Source organism: Hylaeus anthracinus, unplaced genomic scaffold (assembly GCF_026225885.1).
Source record: "Hylaeus anthracinus isolate JK02 unplaced genomic scaffold, UHH_iyHylAnth1.0_haploid 1, whole genome shotgun sequence".
Taxonomy (NCBI): domain Eukaryota; kingdom Metazoa; phylum Arthropoda; class Insecta; order Hymenoptera; family Colletidae; genus Hylaeus; species Hylaeus anthracinus.
In genome coordinates this window covers 140,087-158,619 of record NW_026533255.1, presented here as the reverse complement: position 1 = coordinate 158,619, position 18,533 = coordinate 140,087, and the positions used below count along the sequence as shown (strand labels likewise).

At 33.5% G+C, this 18,533-nt stretch overlaps 3 protein-coding genes across 11 annotated transcripts in view; all 3 read left to right on the top strand.

The window, feature by feature from the left end:
• Nucleotides 1-424: 424 nt before the first annotated feature.
• LOC128896482 (uncharacterized) lies at nt 425-7,848 on the top strand. Of its 6 annotated transcripts, none has more exons than XR_008461991.1 (12): nt 425-607; nt 1,012-1,074; nt 1,383-1,511; nt 1,587-1,721; nt 1,825-1,982; nt 2,269-2,334; nt 2,662-2,812; nt 2,898-3,098; nt 3,505-4,135; nt 4,221-4,497; nt 4,572-4,805; nt 7,744-7,848. XR_008461991.1 is itself a non-coding variant. In XM_054159856.1 (11 exons), the coding sequence occupies exons 1-11, from the start codon at nt 533-535 to the stop codon at nt 4,708-4,710; spliced, it is 2,025 nt and encodes a 674-aa protein (XP_054015831.1). In that variant the 5' UTR covers nt 425-532; the 3' UTR covers nt 4,711-6,827. The 6 variants fall into 6 exon arrangements, 4 of the variants coding, with proteins under 4 accessions (XP_054015831.1, XP_054015833.1, XP_054015832.1 ...); XR_008461990.1 differs by lacking the exon at nt 7,744-7,848 and adding an exon at nt 7,175-7,398; XM_054159856.1 differs by lacking the exon at nt 7,744-7,848 and having other exon boundaries at nt 4,572-6,827.
• On the top strand, nt 7,253-11,106 carry LOC128896467 (uncharacterized). The gene is made up of 2 exons (XM_054159832.1): nt 7,253-7,350; nt 7,744-11,106. The coding sequence occupies exons 1-2, from the start codon at nt 7,253-7,255 to the stop codon at nt 8,471-8,473; spliced, it is 828 nt and encodes a 275-aa protein (XP_054015807.1). The 3' UTR covers nt 8,474-11,106.
• Nucleotides 11,107-12,868: 1,762 nt separating this feature from the next.
• The window catches only part of LOC128896478 (CLIP-associating protein 1-A), a 133,505-nt gene continuing 127,840 nt past the window's right edge, over nt 12,869-18,533 (top strand). For 3 of the 4 annotated variants that reach the window (XM_054159844.1, XM_054159843.1, XM_054159842.1), the window contains exon 1: nt 12,869-13,536. In XM_054159844.1, coding sequence (XP_054015819.1) covers nt 13,348-13,536 — 189 coding nt within the window. In that variant the 5' untranslated portion in view covers nt 12,869-13,347. The remainder of the gene's footprint in view (nt 13,537-18,533) is intronic. The other variant, XM_054159845.1, reaches the window with a different exon arrangement.

The window sequence follows — 18,533 nt, the reverse complement described above, 5'->3', positions numbered from 1 at the left end:
AATTATTTCATACTTTTCACTGTACCTTTTTTGAAGTTGGTTAAATTTTATTTTTTCAAAAAATTATTTTATCTTTCAATAATTTTCAAAGTATTTTATACGACTTGCCTAATTTGTTACCCAGGAATATTTTCAGCTTTAGAAATTCTACTTCCTTAAAACAGTACCTCGTACAATATAGAATGTAACTGCATAAATGCTTATGTAGCTAAAGCATCAACTCTATTTTTACTCATTTATTAAGAATTTTTATAAAAACATGTCATATGGGGATTTGTACATATTTTATCCATCCTTCGTTGCAGGCGCAATCGTTTAATTTAATCTGGCCATTGTTAAGAGATCTCTAAATATTTTTATTACGAATATAAGGGAAAGATTAGAAACGCTTGGTTTAAAAGTGCCCAGCTCCCTTTTTTACGTGACAGCACTGTCGGTTGTTTTAACATTCAACATGGCCACCTGATATAATGTAGCAGACGATATAGATGGTATGAAAAATTGTAAATAATATTCGGTTCTAGCTTTAATTATGAGTAGACGTGTGCAAAATGATAATACCGATGACTCCGATCGCATCGATGATGCAGTGGATCCTAGAGTGCAGGTAAACCAGTGCTTTCTTCGAGGAATACCTTATAAGCTTTCAGAAGTCAGCCACTTATGATATTGACATTTTCATATAGACTCTGATAAAACGCTTGATTATACCTCATTCTTCGTTAAAACGCGTCGTAGATACATTGTTTTTCGATTCTTTCGTTAATGTTGTAAACATTTAACGCTTTCATGGACATACTTTTTATTTAACACGTTGCAAAGTGCTCTGTTTTTTTTTTATTTCTCTTTTCTCTGATTGTCAATTTTCTATTACAGTACTTTGTCACTTCAACCAATTAATCCCGTAATTAATAAGTGCAATTTAATAAATGTATACTCTATAAAATAATTTTGTTTTAACCCTGTAATGAATATCAAAATTAATCACTTGACGACCAATTATCATTTCAGATTGAACTTGAAAGATTAAATACTGCTACCGATGATATCAATAAGCTCGAAGTTGATTTGGATGTAAGTACAACTATCTTCCCAATTATTACATTTATCGTGCAAGTAATTCTTCAATGTAACAACATAAAATAACAGTATCTCTTTTCGAAGGACTCAAATCAGTAGTGAGTCTTGATTCCGATTACATTTCATTAAGGTTATCGCTTTAAAACCTAAGAGTAAACAGATAATGGTTTCTGAGATTGTTTTATCAAATTTATCGGCTACCAAGAACCAAGATAGATGGAAACATAAACTATTCTAAACTTTGCTTCTGTTCTGTATTTTTGAAATTCTACAAATTAATAAATTACACGTTTTGTTCTCAGGAAGCAAGAGCAACATTTAGGGAATTACTTTGTGAATCTACTGTAAAAATTAATAGCTTAGCTAAGAAACTTGGTACTTGTATCGAAAAATCTAGACCATATTATGATTCTAGGTTTAAAGCAAAAGAAGTAAGATGTTTAAATTGATGAAATACATTCTACAATTTAAAAAAAATTATGTAATGTGTAAACTATTTCTTGTAGGCTTTACAAGAAACGCAAAAAGCTGCTATTAGATTCGAAAGAGCTAATAGCCAGCATGCAGCAGCTAAAGAAATGGTTTATTTAGCTGAAGAAGGGTTAAGAACCGAAGGCAGATGTTTCGACCATGCTTGGCAGGTAATTAAACTAGCATTGTGGTCGTATGTAGGTTATTATTTTGATTTTGGACAATTTAAAATGTATTTACTTTAACGGAATATAGTTTCAAAAATTTTTGTAGGAAATGTTAAACCATGCAACTTCCAGAGTTAACGAATCTGAACACGAAAGAGCTTTGTCAGAAGCAGAACACAGACATACCACTACATTGTACCATAAAGCGGAACACGAAGTTCAAAGACTGCAACGTGACTTGAAACGTGCAATTGCGAAATCTAGGTATGTATTCTATGTACTTTTGAAATTTTCTAGCTAGTGACATTGAATGATTTTACAGTTTATATGATAATGCATGGAATGTATTGCATTTAATGAAACATCTCAGTTTTAGAGACTGATATTTTTACGATAATATGTTTATTTTTTACCCTATGATTCTTAACATTTCCATTTACTTTTGCCCCGTATAAGTATTTAATCATTTATTTTTGAATGTTACTATGTTATGTTAATTTTGTATAGATATTAGAATATTTATGTCTTTTGGTTATATTCATGTTGGCAGTATGGGTGCACGTCGCAGCTTGCTTCTGATAAACAGTATCGCCTACAGGCACAACTTGCTCATGTTGTAAGTAGGATAGATCTTCTTTTTTTATTTTTTTTTACACAATACTCACGTTGTGTATGTTTTCTGTATAACTCCTTTCTACAGATTTCTTCGAACTATTACCCTCTTTGCACACCAGTTATTTAACGAGTTTACGAAATATTTAACAAATACATACTCATATACATAAGTTCTGCTTTATTCAAGAATGCTTCTTACGATATACTTTATAGCATACGATATAACACGAAAATGTTAAAAGTAGTATGCTTTCTTTGAAGAACAAATATGATATGTGCTTTAGACTTTTTTAGAAAGTTAATTATTAATAAACCATTTATTATACAGGCCATACTATGAAATGAAAGCGCACTTTAATCAAATGTTGGAAGAGCAAAAATTAAGAGTAAGCGCGCTAGAGAGATCAGTGGGTGAAGCTAAAATGACCTATGCAGAAGCACTGAGAAATTTAGAAAAAATTAGCGATGAAATTCATAGGGTACTATTAGTTTTCACTTACTTTTGAAACTGCATAATATGTAACCTGATGTAGTTCATAATTATTATTAAACTTTTCTCTGCAGACTAGAAGATACGATGGAACGGATGAATTCGATAAACATTCGAGAAACACGGTTGATCAGTCTGTTACAAATCCTAATGTAACAAATTCAACAGACTCTAGCCTGACTGGGTCACCTGATAGTACAGATTATACTAGCGATGAATATTTACGCCTTCCTGATAAATTGAGTCCTAATACATCATGTCCTGTGCTTACAAGAGTAATTATTTTATCTTGTTTATACAGTGTGTTCAAAAAAGAAACATTCAGTATTTTAGTGGTAGGCAGTACATACCATAGTGAAAAAATTTGGTAAACACAGGTTGAAAACTCAACTATTTCTCAGATATAAACATTTTTTTTATATTAGCATCATGATTTGCTTACAAACTTACTAGCTATATTTCTATGTATTTAGAAGTCAATTATGATACTAACATAAAAGAATGTTTCTATCTCAGAAACAATTGTGCTTTCCATCTGTTTGTCAAGGTCTTTTTACCTAATGCAGTGTGTATTATCTATCGTATAAATATCGAATAGTTTTTTTTTAACGTTCTGTAGTTTAATAAAAATATAAAAGTATAAAAGAAATTTAACAAAACATTACTTGTGTCACTATCAAGATTAACAGAGAACCTTCTTCTGAATTTTTGGGCCTAAACAACTTGAATCTCTCATCCACGGAACCTCGGAAGTACATAAAGCGAGACCGTCCGAAAAGCATTGCGACAACAGACACAAAACATATCATATCATTAAATCAAACAAGTTCTTCAACGTCACGATTGTCAGACCATTCGAGTATTATTTCGCCTATAGAAAAACGAGTGACAATTAAAACGCCGGTTGAAACAAATAATAGTAATACTACCATACAAAATGGAGAAGAGTGGACAGAAATTAGTTTAAACAATTCCCCTGATGAAGTTTACTACAATAATGTAGTGTATTCGGATGAAGAGGATCAAATTCCTTATAAACCGTTGCCGATGGATCTAAGTCCAGAAAGTAGTAATCCAACGTTTAGTAGCGCAAGCATTGAACCATTCGGTGAAGGGTCTAGTCGAAGAAAATTAGTAACTCAAAAATCGCTACCTGCTATGCCAAAAGGAAATGAAGTTACTTTGAGTGCTGAAAAGAAGGCGGAAGTCACAAGGAGTCCGTCGACAAAAAGTAAGAGTAAGCTCGATACTAGTTTGGCTAACTGGATAACTCGGAGTTCAGCTGGTAGTGATATCAGTGCAGATAGTACAGGTAAGTAGCTTTAACTACTAATTTATAACATGCATTGTGATTTCAAGTACCACTACATATAACATTAATTATTATAATGTCATAGCAAATTCAAGTAGAAGACAATCTCTTGACATGTTGTGGAGTGCTGGAACTGGAGAGCGCGTTAAAGAATTACTCAATCATGGGATGATGATGCTGAACATATCTAGCCTGACGGAGCGACATTCTAGCGAACCAAAAACTGTCGAGAGAGATAAGGAGAAGTTTGAAAAATCCGAGAAAGTAGAGGGAAAAGGAAAAAAAGTTCCAAGCCCGCTAGAAAAAACACTAACTTATCTATATGTTGATGAAGAGACGTCAGATAGTGAAAGCTTGGCAAGGTATCTTTTTTTTCCAAATATTTAAACACATGAATCGCTTTACTTTTGTTTTATTTATTCAACTGTGTAAAAAGTAGTGTGGAAATGTTAACGGAGGATCAAATTTCTTCGCTAATGATGGAACCTGATATGAATCAAGTATGCCAAGAAATCTTAGGAACTCCTCTAGTCGAGGTATGCCCATTGCTACAACAATTACAACAACAACAATAGTACTCCTGTTTTCGACGATATTGATTCCATTGAATTGATACTATACAACAATAGGAAGTGTTCAAAAACTACGATAAAGGAACGAATTAGTTAAGGTATAGCTTTATTTATAATTAAATTTATTATGCAATTAGTTTCTGCACATTTATTACTTGCGTAGAAAAGAAAGATTTAACATTTGGATATAAATCATTTGATCGATCCAGTGTCAACATCATTTGTAACGTTAAGACAAATTTCCATACATTATAATTACGCTCCAATTGAACTAGAGATGATTTGTACATATTTAATGTTAGTAGAAACTTTTAATACAATATATAAATATGTGATTTTAATCAATGTGTTAGATGTATTTTGAAGCCTAACAAGTCTTTTGGTCCATATATTCATAAAAACATTTTAATTGTTGCGTAGGACAGTATATACCATTCCACTAAATTCATTTGACACATTGTATCTAGTATACAGTGGAAGACTTACTCGGTAAGAGAAGCAATACCTAGAGAATCTTAGATAGTCGTACTATTCGTAGAAAATGATTATTTATTCATCTCACTCGTACCTATCGTACTCATTACTACGTAAGAATAATAAAAAATCGAATTTTTCCATGGATTACTAACATTTCACTATTTAAAAACTTTTTTGTTTGTCTATGTTAAAAGTACAACTATATAAGCAATTCGTTTTTATATTGCTGTGAGTGCAAGAGCAATCCCAGTCGAAAATTATAAGTATAATAGATATTATAATCTTGATGAAGTTATATGCTCTTCTTCGAATTGCTAAATAGAAATTGTTTAAGTAAGGTAACATTATTCTAAATAGACAATTGGCGGCTTCGACAAATGTACTATTTCACATACCAAGCGTTAATATACTTACCAATTGTAATAGTGTTCATCTGCCAAGCTCAGCAAAACATTTTGAACAAATCTTTCCTTAACTTTAATGAGATATATAGATAATATTTATCGATTAAGGACCTTGTAGTTGTCAAGATAGTATTTCAAATATAATTAATATATTCAAGTAATTATCATACGTGAATTTAAACAATCCAACTATAAATCAGCTTTAACATCGATAATTGACGAACATTTAATTCTTCGGATAATTCATAACTTATTTTTAATTTTATATCATTTTTAGAGTATTGTAACACTGCATAATTACGTTAGCACTTTTAGATGTTGAGTTGGGTTGTCTAATTACAGAAACAAAACTGTTCAAACGAAAGATGCATGTTATATGCCATTTAAAAAGAGTAATATATACATATATACACATGCAGATATTATTTATTTTTATCATATAATTTTCTGTAAGTAAATTTACGTTTGACAATATTTGGAATAAGATATCGAAAAATTTTTGTGTGAAAAAGTCTCAAATCAAATAAATATATGGCTTCTTTCATTACGTATATAGAAATCTATACCAAAGATAAATGAAGTGCAATTTGATAGCAAAGAAATAAAATGAGAATTTTTAATAGTTTTATATGATCAAGTGAGTTCATTTGTATATCGATGCATCAGCAACTAATTTAAAGTGGAAAATGTGATAGCATAGTATATTTCTTTTTTTTTTTTTAAGATTTTAAAATATTTCCTTATATGAATATATATGTATACATATACATACATAAATTGTACAAAAGTCACAGAAATTTATACCTTGTAACAAAAAATATTTTTTTAGAATTATCATTTTTACATTTTCTTTAAAAAATTCGATAATAATTGATTTTAACCGTCTCAATTGTTTAACAGAAGGAATGCCAATGTGATACAGTTGCGTGATTTTATATAAATCATATGACCGAACAAGATTTTTCGCGCGAAGTTCTTCAACTCTATATTATAAATAAAGTATATTAAACTATGAAACCATTGCCGTCGAAATTTGACATAATCACGTTATATTCAATGCCAGTTGAAACTGGCCATGCTCCTAAATATTTTACTAGATATTTTCTTGGCCAAACTATGACGATAACAGCGTTGAATATAATGCGAGCGTATAATTATAATAATGATTGTAAATACATTATATTGTAAATGTAACTGTAACTATGTATATATCATCTTCATTAAAATACGGTTGCAAACATATAGTGGAAAAGAGTATTTTATGCAATCTCCTTCGTGTTTTCAATGTTCCACATCTAATAGTTGTTTAAAAATATGTCTATGATATCGAATGCAGTAACTTTATTTTAATAAATTTAATTTCTTGCGTAGCTTTATTTTAAAAGCCAGACATTGTTTACTGATACCTGTGGTCGTAACAATATCGTAATGCATATAATCGTTATTTATATATTCATATAATAATTTATTTTTTATTACATCTTGTAATATATAAAAAATTATTATCTTTTTATAATATATAAAGAATATAAAGCAAATATTCACAATATGCACTTAACGCATATGGAGGAAATGATTGATTCCAGACGCTGTAATGTCAAAAGTCATTATCGTAAGGTTGTAAACAATACTGTGAGGCCTGTATTTGAGATAACGATTGCATTATGAATGGAGAGGTTGTTTGTGTCGGGTATGGTCTTTGCGTCATAGATGATGATGAAGATGATGGCGGTGACTGGAAGTGGAGTGATGGATTCACCAGGTAGCTTCCATCAATTTGTGTGTGGTTGACAGCCATGGGAGGTTGAAAATAAGGTCTAGTGTACGAATTTATTCGGACTTAGTGGACATTTTTATTCTGTTGATAAACAGAACTCTTTATTGATAAACTTCAAAAAATTGTCTCTTATATGGCGCCATTTGTTTTTAATTTCCTTCACTATAAGAAAATCAATAAATTCTTTGATGAAGACATGTACATTTTTATACAAGTTTTTAATACTTTGACAGATATATGCATTATTATATGTATATTAATTTGTAATCTACACAAATAACTACAAAAATTAAAGCATATACTGTAGGATTACATTGAAAACACTTTCAGCATTCATATGATTAATTCTGATAAATCATCATAGACACTTTTTTTTAGGTATTTATCTACTGGAAATAGTTTCTCTGCTTTGCAATTTGAATTCTTGATTGCAAAATCAACAATCGGGTTAATCATTCAAGAAACTTGTAAAGCAATTTGGATTCACTTCAAAGAAACGGAAATGCCGGAACCTACTGTCGAGATGTGGTTAGACATTGCAGAAAAATTTTATATGCAGACCAATTTTCCCAACTGGATTGGTGCAGTAGATGAGGAGCATGTCAGATGTATTAATCCCATAAAGGGCGGATCAAATTTTATTAATTATAGAAAATACTTTTCTATTGTATTGATGGCAGTAGCTGATGCTAATTTAAATTGTATTGCCATTGACATGGAAGCTTATGGAAAAGAAGGAGACTCTACTGTATTTCGAGATAGTCCGCTGGGAAAGAAATTATATTCGGACAATTTAAATATACCTCCACCTTGTAATTTACCAAATACTGTTAAAGATTCCCAACCATTTGTGGTGGTTGGAGATGAAGCATTTAAAATTTCCAATAACATTTTACGACCATTCCCAGCTCGTAATTTAGATCCACATAAAAGAGTATTTAATTATCGATTGTCGAGATGTAGAAGAACTGTAGAGTGCACTTTCGGAATTTTTGTGAACAAATGGCGAATTTTTCATTCCTCAATTCTTGTACAACTAAATTTCATAGATATCATAGTAAAGGCTTGTTGGATTTTGCACTTTTGTTCGCAAAAGAAATGGAATTAATTTTAAGGATGCTGAAACCTATCTCTTCGCGGATATTAACGAGTTCGGACAAGTTCCACGCGGACAAGGATTAGAAGTTTGTGATTATATTGCCGATTATTTCATTGGACCTGGAGCAGCTCATTTTCAATATCGTTATATGTATTAAATGACAAATGAATCATTGATATTAAAAAAATAGAATGATGTACCTTTTTCGTCTTTTTCATTTGTATCAAATTGTACCCAATTATCGTAAAATATTTCGCCAATTTCGATCCATGATTTTTCACGTAAAATTTTGTCACTTTATTGTTTGCTACTTTTGTCCCAAAGTGAACACATTTAACATTTTCGCTAAGGAGAAACTTGTTTCAAATCACGCCCGAACCACCCTTTCAAGGACCTCCAACATTTTTGGGACAGATCGTATGTATACATGAAAAAGTGGAAGACGAAAATAAGTAATCACAAAAAAATTGAAGATCTCCATAAAAAACTACAAGAAAGTAGAAAAAGATGTGAAATTGAAATGAGCTGTAGACCAGTACATAAAGGTGCTTTTCAGCAAAGTGCAAAGGCGACACTGTGTAACACAATGTAAAATTCAGAGCTTTCCAACTATGAGCAGCTAAAATGCTGTGTTCAACAGTGCTGATATTCAGACTCTAATGAAATCTTATGTAAAATGACTGCTCCACACTTTGGGTGGTGAAAGGAGGGCTAAATACCGTATCAGCCACGAACTGAGACTGTTTAGAAATTTCCCTAGATGTCCATGGTCTAGAAGTCAAACACTTGGCATGGCAAGCCAAGGTTGAGGTATCACTGAATAAGAATTATTTTAAAACGCAATGTAATGAAAATGTACTCATATTGTCAAAGTTTTAAATTGACAAATTATGAGAAAGTATGCGAGAGAGAAAGTATGTGTACCGATGACCTGAGAATGCTTTGCCTGCCCACGCCAAGCATTTGACTTCCAAGCCACGGACATTTAGGCAAATGTCTAAACAGTCTCAGTTTGTGGTTGATACACTATTTAGCTTTTTCATTTCACCGCCAAAGTGCGGAGCAGTCAGTTTACATGAGTTGTCATTAGGGTCTGAACGTCTGCACTGTTGAACACAGCATTTTAGCTGCGCATAGTTGGAAAGCACCGAATTTGATATTATGTTACACAGTGTCACCTTGCACTTTACTGGAAAGGACCTTCATGTACTGGCAGCTCATTTTGATTTCATATCTTTTTCCATTTTCTTGTAGTTTTTTATGGGGATCTTCTATTTTTCAATGATAACTCCTTGAGTCCTCCACTTTTTCATGTACTTAGCATAATTTTTTTACTTTTTTGAAGTTTTTTTATCGGTTCTCACTTCTTTCCACAAATAATTTATTATATAGAATCTATTTTAAATTTATAAAAATAAAATTGATATTTCTGTAAACTCTACATAAGAAGTCTAAATTATTATTTGTTTCTTTAATTGAATAGAGTAAAATAAAGGGAGAGGGGATAACAAAAGCGAATATATATACATATATTTCATATAATTTATTAATTATAAACACTTATTCGTTCAATTTATAAATAATTATATATACCTGCAATTTTTTGTCTTGCTGCAAAAAATTTTAATGTTGATGATGAAATGAGAAAATGACTCCATTTCTATAAGCTCTACATAAAAAGTCTAAATTAAAAACACTAGTGGTATGGATCTATTCTGTAAGGTACCTGACAATTCAGATTTTGACAACTTACCTTGTAATGAAAATTGATCTACATTTTACTTTACTAGCAGCAATTTGTTAATCTCCAATCCTGTGGGCCCCCTTCATTTCCACAAGCTCTACATAAAAAGCTTAAATTCAAAATACTTTGGTGGTATGGATCTATATTAAAAACAGTTTTCTGTATGAATAAAGGTGTCTCGCAATTCAGACTTTTGACAATTTACCTTGTAATTAAGATCGATCAACACTTTACAACACTGGCTGTAATTTGTTATTAAACCCTACATAAAAAGTCTAAATTGAAAACATTTTGTTGATATAAATATAATTAATAATGCAATAGTGTAAAAACTTTTGACACTTGACAGGTTATGAGTGATGACATCTGTTTCGACTCTCGACGCTCGATGGCCGACGAGCCATGCCGAACCGGATGATTTCGAGAGTCGACGAATGACACTCGGCTTTTGCTTAGCTCCTATTGGCTAAGGGTTGGCGACAGGAAAATTATACGAAAAATGCCGTTTCTGACAGATTTATGACATGACATTACGATATCTCAGTTGTTCGTGGACCGATTTTATTGATTTTGGTTTTATTCGAAAGCTTATATGCGGTTTACATGAGAAAAATGCCTTTAAATTTAGAAAATATTACAGGCGTGTTGAGATATTCATGAAAGAAGTTTCAGGTTAGGTTGGAATTCCAGTTTTACGAGGAAAGGATACACGGTAGCGCCACGTTATAATATACGCGGTGGCTTATAATTTTTATTTGGCGTCGTGACGCTACCGCGTCTCTAGATATGTACACAAACATATCTAAGGAAGTAACAAAAACAATTGCACGTATATAAAAATGCATTGTCTAATCAACAAACACTTTGTTACGCTATCACGTGAACTTAGCTTCATGGCATGTAGCGCCACAACGCGGAATAGCTTAAACACTACCGCATGTAGTATATATTTATATTCAAATTAGGAGCGGAATTCAAACGGATTAACGCTTTGAATCAACGAACCGCCACGTACATTGTTAAAACATTCGACGTGGGTGATCAAGCGTGGGAAAGTCGAAAGTCAGGAGAGAAAAAGGAACGTTCGTTGAAAATACTTAATAGATTCATTATAGGGCACGTCGAATCGCCGTTTCCGTTGGAATGCATTTCTTTAGAATTTGAGTCGAGTTAGCTTTTGTTCCAGCTCGTAGGATCCTTGAAAATAACAAACTCGCGCTGTACCTCGGTTCGCGTTCCGGCGACTTCTTCAAGAGGGTAATAAATTTCCTTAAGGGTTGCTGTGTCTCGCTGGCGCGTTTTTTCTCTCTCTAGACCTCCGCGCTTTCCTTTTTCACATGTAGCCCTGCACAAACATGGCCGCGCGACTCCCACCTCCACCCGACTCGGGGGTGGATCCGAGATCGATGAAGATCACCGGTAGAAGGAGTAGGGCGCAACCCCCGTTTGGACCAAGACAACCCAAAGGGAGGATCGGGGATCTTCCGGAGAAGGGAGAGAAGCAGCAGATCGAGCGAAGATTTTTCCAGAGAGATCAATCGTAATCGAACCTCTGGGAACGAACTACGAAACGATTTTTAAACCAAACGAGTCGACCGAATAAACGTCTTTGCTTTTTCTTAAAAGTATTTCGAATTTTATTTCACGCGCCTCTCCGGGCAGAGCGGTTCAGCGCTCCACGGGCACCTTACCCACGTCAGAAAATTCCCTATCACCGCACGACGCGTTCCGCAACAACTTACAATTCAAGAGAATTATGTATTTATCACGGATTAGTGAAACTTATAACCTTTTGTCTTTTGTCATTGTAGGTATACACGATACGATTTGGTATATAATACACGATAAATTCGATAAGAGAATTTTTTTTCATTTCATTTTTCTTTATCAAAGTGTTAGTTCATATGGGCTGTTTACACGTGTCGTAATACATAGTTTTACATGTTTGGTGTATAATATAATAAAATATACATCAATGTTTTATAGTAAATATAATCAGATCTCTTATAAAATAAAGCGCTACATTTTCAGCTAGGTATTTTTTTTTAACTGGCATTCTTAACTAATGCTCAAACATTATTGCCTGCTTATTTTACTACAATAATGTTAGTATTCGTTATCTTTATATTCTAGTTACATTTGCAGTTTTTATTTAACATTTCAATATATCTTATTCTACAAAGGAACTCTCTATCACGCTTTTCAACTTTTCATTACTGATACTGGAACATAACTGTTTTTTTTTATTTTGGGCATGTTTATGTACCATCTCTTAATCCAGATTTGCTGTTGCCAGGGACCTGTAAAATAAGAGGATTATATATTGTTTGATTTTATCGTACAAATGTAGTAGAATTAATTTGAGTTTTTAAGAAAGCAATGCTTTGAACATGTAGTTGTATGATTCTCAGACGTACTAGAATGAATGTACAGAATAACTCAAGGATATGAAAATCTGAGTGTCAATAGAGAATAGTACATAGAATGTAATCAAGCTGTATTGAACATGAACAGATGATAATAGTAAAGAAATATGTAGACAAATTTGAAACGATTTTGCCGGATGAGTCTAGCAGAAGGTTCCGTGATTCACACGACGTCCGCTGAAACTAACTGGCGTCGCGATTGCAAAAGAGGGAAAGAGACGGACGATCGAGAAATGAGAATAGTGTCGCGTACACGGTGCCGATAATATTCGTTACGTTCGTGTGTTCATTATTATTTATCGTGCGTAATTGTGATAAAACGCGAGCCGTGTTTGATATTTTATCGCACAACGTTTAACTAAATCTCGTGCGAGAAAACAGTTGAAGAGTCTAATTCGATAATCGTAACGTGTCTCGCCCAAGCAACGATCGCGAAACGACCAAGAGAAAGAGAAAAAGAGGCACACTCTGTTTGCGTATGGTTTTTAAATTGCATGGACAGTTTCGTTCCACCGCACACCGTGTTCCTAGTGTGAAACCCCATTCGTTGGTATGACGAAATGAGACGCGTTTCGTTTCGTTCTTGTGCATCGTGAAACTCATGGGCAAACTATATGTCCCGAGCAGTGTGTAGCGGGTGAAATCTAGTTTCCGTTGAAAGGCTCGTGAACGGTGCGCGGACACAACCAACGACGTGCGTTCAGAGGCCCACCATGGCGGTGAATCCGCGTGATATGGACGGTTTTATGCCGCTCCTGTCAACGACGGATATCAAGAAAAAGTTGAACGTTGGTTATTTGCTGCTTAATTATTTGGGCGACGAGAGCAAGAGCATCGAATGTCAAGACATCGGACTATTTATCGACAACATCATACCATGGCTTAGCAACGGCAATCCCAAGGTACCAAACAGTTTTACATTTCATTTTATTTTACAATTTTAATCCCGAAACTCTTGCAACTACCAATCAAACTGATCTATATTCTTGGACTTTCACGTGCAGCTGATGTTCATCAAAAACATACCTCACGTACTTCTCGATTGCCTCTGTATATATCTGAATACAGAAACACGTCACAAATATTTCATGTAAAACACTAGTCTTTTCTACTTGCAGGAATCTTGACTTGTTAAGGTCGGTGTTGTGTTAATACGTTTCATTTGTAATTTTTTCTCTGTCGCTTGGCAGTATTTAATTCTATTATTCAACATTGTGGTTATGAAACGAGAAACACAAGGATTTGCTTAATAATCGTTAATATTTGTTCCTTTCATCTTGTTAATAGAATTTTGTAAAGGTATAACGAATGGGAGTATTTATAATGCTGATTTCTTTTACATCGTTTAAAATTTCTTTTAGACGGATATGTTTAGCAAACTTATATAAAGCATCTATTACTATATTTTTCGTTTTACCTTGACAAAATAGTAAGTTATTTTATTTACATCTTTTAATAACTTTAAATTAACAGATATAGTAGCAAACAACTTCTGAATAAAAAATTGCAACTGCAGTGATTGTTTTTGCATTCTAGATCTATCCGTTAACTTTATTATAGTGCATAATAGATGTATGTGATAAATACTTTTAAAACCTCGGCCTACGTTCGTCTCTGTTTTAACTCCGAAGAAGAAAAGGAAAGAAACGATTCGATTTTGCTTTTGAAGAACTAGAATCGCAACAATCAAACAAAATGAGAATTTTACAGGTTATCATCTATAGCATATGACTATTAATAACTGTTAAATGATTTAGGAGAAAAGAAAAGAAACAGTTCACCATATGACTCATTTTAAAATGTAGTCAAAACACAAGAGAGTTGATTTACCTGACAATGATATTACAAATTGCAAAGTTCGTGTAAGAGGACATAAATGATGGTGGCCTTTGTATATAAATTTGATTGATTGTCTCATCGAGGATTCATGGAAAATATATAATTCGTGAAGGCAGCGCACATGTTACAGTTGCAATTTTCATCTTAGTTACAATCAAAGTAGAAGTCTAAACTGTACCAAAATGGTCTTGAAATGATAAACAAAGAGGCACCTAGCAAAGAAGTTGGTAACCAAGAGAGAGAAAATATTTGAATTATGACTGTCATTCGAAACTGCACTACCGATAGAGTACATTATAACCATATAAGACATGTTACAGCAGATGAAAGAAAACCAAAAAGTTGAAATATGTTTGAAAAAATATTAATTATTAATTATATCATACCTAAAGATAATCAGTGACGTAATTGAAAACATTTATAACAAAGGCTTACGTCAATGAATATTAAATTTGTTTGTTCAACCAAAATAGTGGTAACGCATTTAAAATTTTTCTCAAAGTCGAAATGAAACATCACCTAAAGATTTTGTGTTCTTCTTTAAATAATTCTTTGTGTAAAAATCGCATTCTCTGCTTGATCCTTAATGGGTTAAGTGTTCTTATGAATGGATACAGTATACTATGTAAACAAACTTGTATAAAGTGCCTTTTGTTTCTCGCATTTATTATAGTTGAGAAACCCATGGCCAAACAAAAATATATACAAGAAACGAACGATGATTTTCTTGCATAGATTGAACAATAGAAATCGTTGAAATCATTAAGCATAAAATGGATAAAGAGCCCATGTATGTGGTAGCAAGATGTACCGGGTGACAAACTGGTTGGATTGTATGTGTTTGAGCAGCGGTACTCATTTATTGAATTTTATTATTTGTCCATGGTGGAGAATGAAAACGTTAAGGGGTTACAGGCTTTTTCAAGAATTCTTATTGAAGTGATACCAAGATTTTATTTATATTGAAGTACATTAATGTATTGTATAAGTATTGAACTAGAAAATCATTTTTTTTTTCATTTTTACAAAAATGACTTGACAGATGATTTAGTGAAGCGTCTAACAAATAAATGGTTTTGGGGTAGGAACAATAACTCAAACCAGGTTCAAACTAGAATTGTGAAACAAAATTAATTGTTTTCCTTAGTCTAAAAGCTAGTGAAATACATAACCGTTTTTAAAAATGTACATTTTTAATAAAATGGCATCGTTCCAAAGTAAAACATACAAATTTAGTCTAAAATTGTTTGCGATACTTAAAGTTGCATAAAGAATACAAATATTAATATAATACATTAATCCTACATATTTTATTAGAAAAACACGATTATTTCATAAAAAGAAATTCGAGTTGATTGATTGAAAATTGGGAAGTGTAGAGTGCCTGCTGATTTTGAAACTAGTCTGAAAACTGCCCTTACACTTTTGATATCGACTTTTAATTAACGGTATATCATTTTCGTATATATATTTATTATATATATTATATATATTATATTTCGTATATATATACACCTCAAATTGTAGGAAATTTTATCTACTTAAAAAAATGTAACAATAACTTTTCTCGTCAGGATACTCCTTTCGTGAGGTTTTTACAAAAAATTGAAAAAAGTGTGAAAATTTCGATGTTTTTCGTTTGTAACTCGGGTTGCAAATCTAGATTTATACTATCTGGGTGGTCCATAAGAACATATAAAGAAAGCAAGTTTAAAGTATTTTATGCAATATTTGGCAAAAAAATTTTCTAATATGACTGGTCTATTTGGTCAGCGTATGCCGATAGAGTATCCAAGCAACGCTTTTCTTCCGACTTGATTTGCAAATTTTGAGATTTCAAATTGAAAACGTATTTTTATCAAAATAAATCATAGCCTATGTTACTCAAGGATAGTGTAGCTTTCTATTACTAAAAAAATTTTTTAAATTGCTTTAATAGTTCCGGAGATTAGCCCGCTTAAACAGATAGATAGACATACAGTTTGGGTTTTGTCAAGGTGCGAAAGCCATATATGATCTTAAAAAAAACATTATTTCGAAATCACAGACAGACACTTCAATTTTATTTATATGTATATGTATAGACTAATGTAAGTAAAGGAAGTACTTACATTATAGACTAATGTAAGTAAACACATGTACACGTGTAATTAATAAATTCGGTGCTTCTTTACACGTGAAAAACGTGAATAACCCTAGAGTACACGTGTATCCGTGTAATATGGACACGGCTATTTACTACACGGATTTCTACGCGACTTTACGTGTTACACGTGAAACCCGTGTACACGTATAAATGGGGGCTCTAATATATGTATATTAGAGGTATATGTATAGAGGTTTGCCACTTATTTGTACAGCTTTATCGACATAATTTTGCAATTGCAACATATTTATCGCTTTTTTTCACTTGCTTAGGGTTCTTTTTATGATTACAATCATTCGTTACTTTTCATTCTGACTCTATTGTTTGTACAGTTTATTGGAGTTTCTGTTTGCAGTTTAATAGTTTTATTCGGTACTTTAATAATTACACATGATTAATACTATGCAGTACAATCAAAATTAACGTGTTAGTTAATGCGGATATTTATCCAAATTCATATTTTGCAATTATTCCGGATAGAATCAGGCTCGCGTTGCAAAGGGAGGCGATGACGACTGTTGATTAAAAAGATAGGCGTTCCTTCGTGGTCAAGTTCGCATTCGCGTGAATCGGCAGTTGCGATTCACGAGGAAAAGGCTAATCAGTTGGGTAGTGGTTTGACCATCCTCAGACTTTACAGACCTCACTGGGGCTCGCTCCGCGTATCTGCAGGTCACCTCTGCGCGGGAAGGCCCAAAAGGCCGACCAGTGGCAAGCAGTCTGCGAACGAAACCGTGGAAGGCGTCATGGACCGCTACATGATAGCAGATAAGATGATTTTGGATAAGGCACAAGCAATGGGCACCTTCAGTCGTCTCCGCATCCATTCGGGTTTCGAGATGCGAAATTAGGGTACCGGGAGATTTGAGTATCGAGTCACATCTTAGAAACGAATACGTTAGGCCGGTAATATTCTTATTCGCACGACGCGGAGAACAAAACGAGCGGTCAACAATATTTTACAACGGGCGTGGGAAACGTAGGGCTGCCTGGGCTCGGCAACTAGAATTGCCGTCAATAATAATGTCATAGGAACGTTACGAGATCTCTGGAATCTCGAGTGGGTCCGACGCTCTGCAAGCGACCGTACCGTTGGGTGAGGCGAAGAAGGGGTAGCGCGAGGCATCGTCGGCCGGTACTTCAAGCGACGGAGTCAACTCGATTTAGACAACCTTCGACAAGGGGACTCTACTTCGAAACGGACATTATATTGCGAGTCTTCGGACGATAATTGTAATTCCCAAATTATAATAAAGTTCAAAGACCTTAGTTTTTGTAAACCGGAGAGTTTTATTTCCTATACCGTGTTTGCACGCTTTATCCCGAACAGCAATAATATAGTATATAATAGTATATAGTATATAATATAGGTATATAGTATATGTATATGTTATTATTGATATTTTATAGATTTATCCATATCTCGATTTGGCATAAATGCATAAACATTCGCAGTCTATATATATATAAGAAATCTTTTTAAACGTAGTGTGAACTTCAAGTTCTGAGGTAGAAGAACTGCGAGGAAAAGGAAGGTTTCCAACGGTTCGTCTAAAAGGGACCAGAGACGTGTCGATCTCTAACGTCGCGTTGGCGTCGCGTCGGTCAGTTCGTTCCAATTCTGCTAATGGAAATCGACGCACAACGACGTCAAAGTACGCGGACATTGAGAAATTGACATCACCCAAATTTCTTCACTCGCGAAACGCAGAAAGGCCACTCTTCTGTGTTATAAGTTATAAACAGCAAGCGGATGACCAAACCGAACATTGTCGTCAAATTCAGCTTCTTCCATAATGCATGAGGCTCGATTCCCCATGCGGTTCGCGCACGGCGTATATTTTTCTCCGCGTAGCTACCGACAACGACACACACACACACACACACACACACACACACACACACACACACACA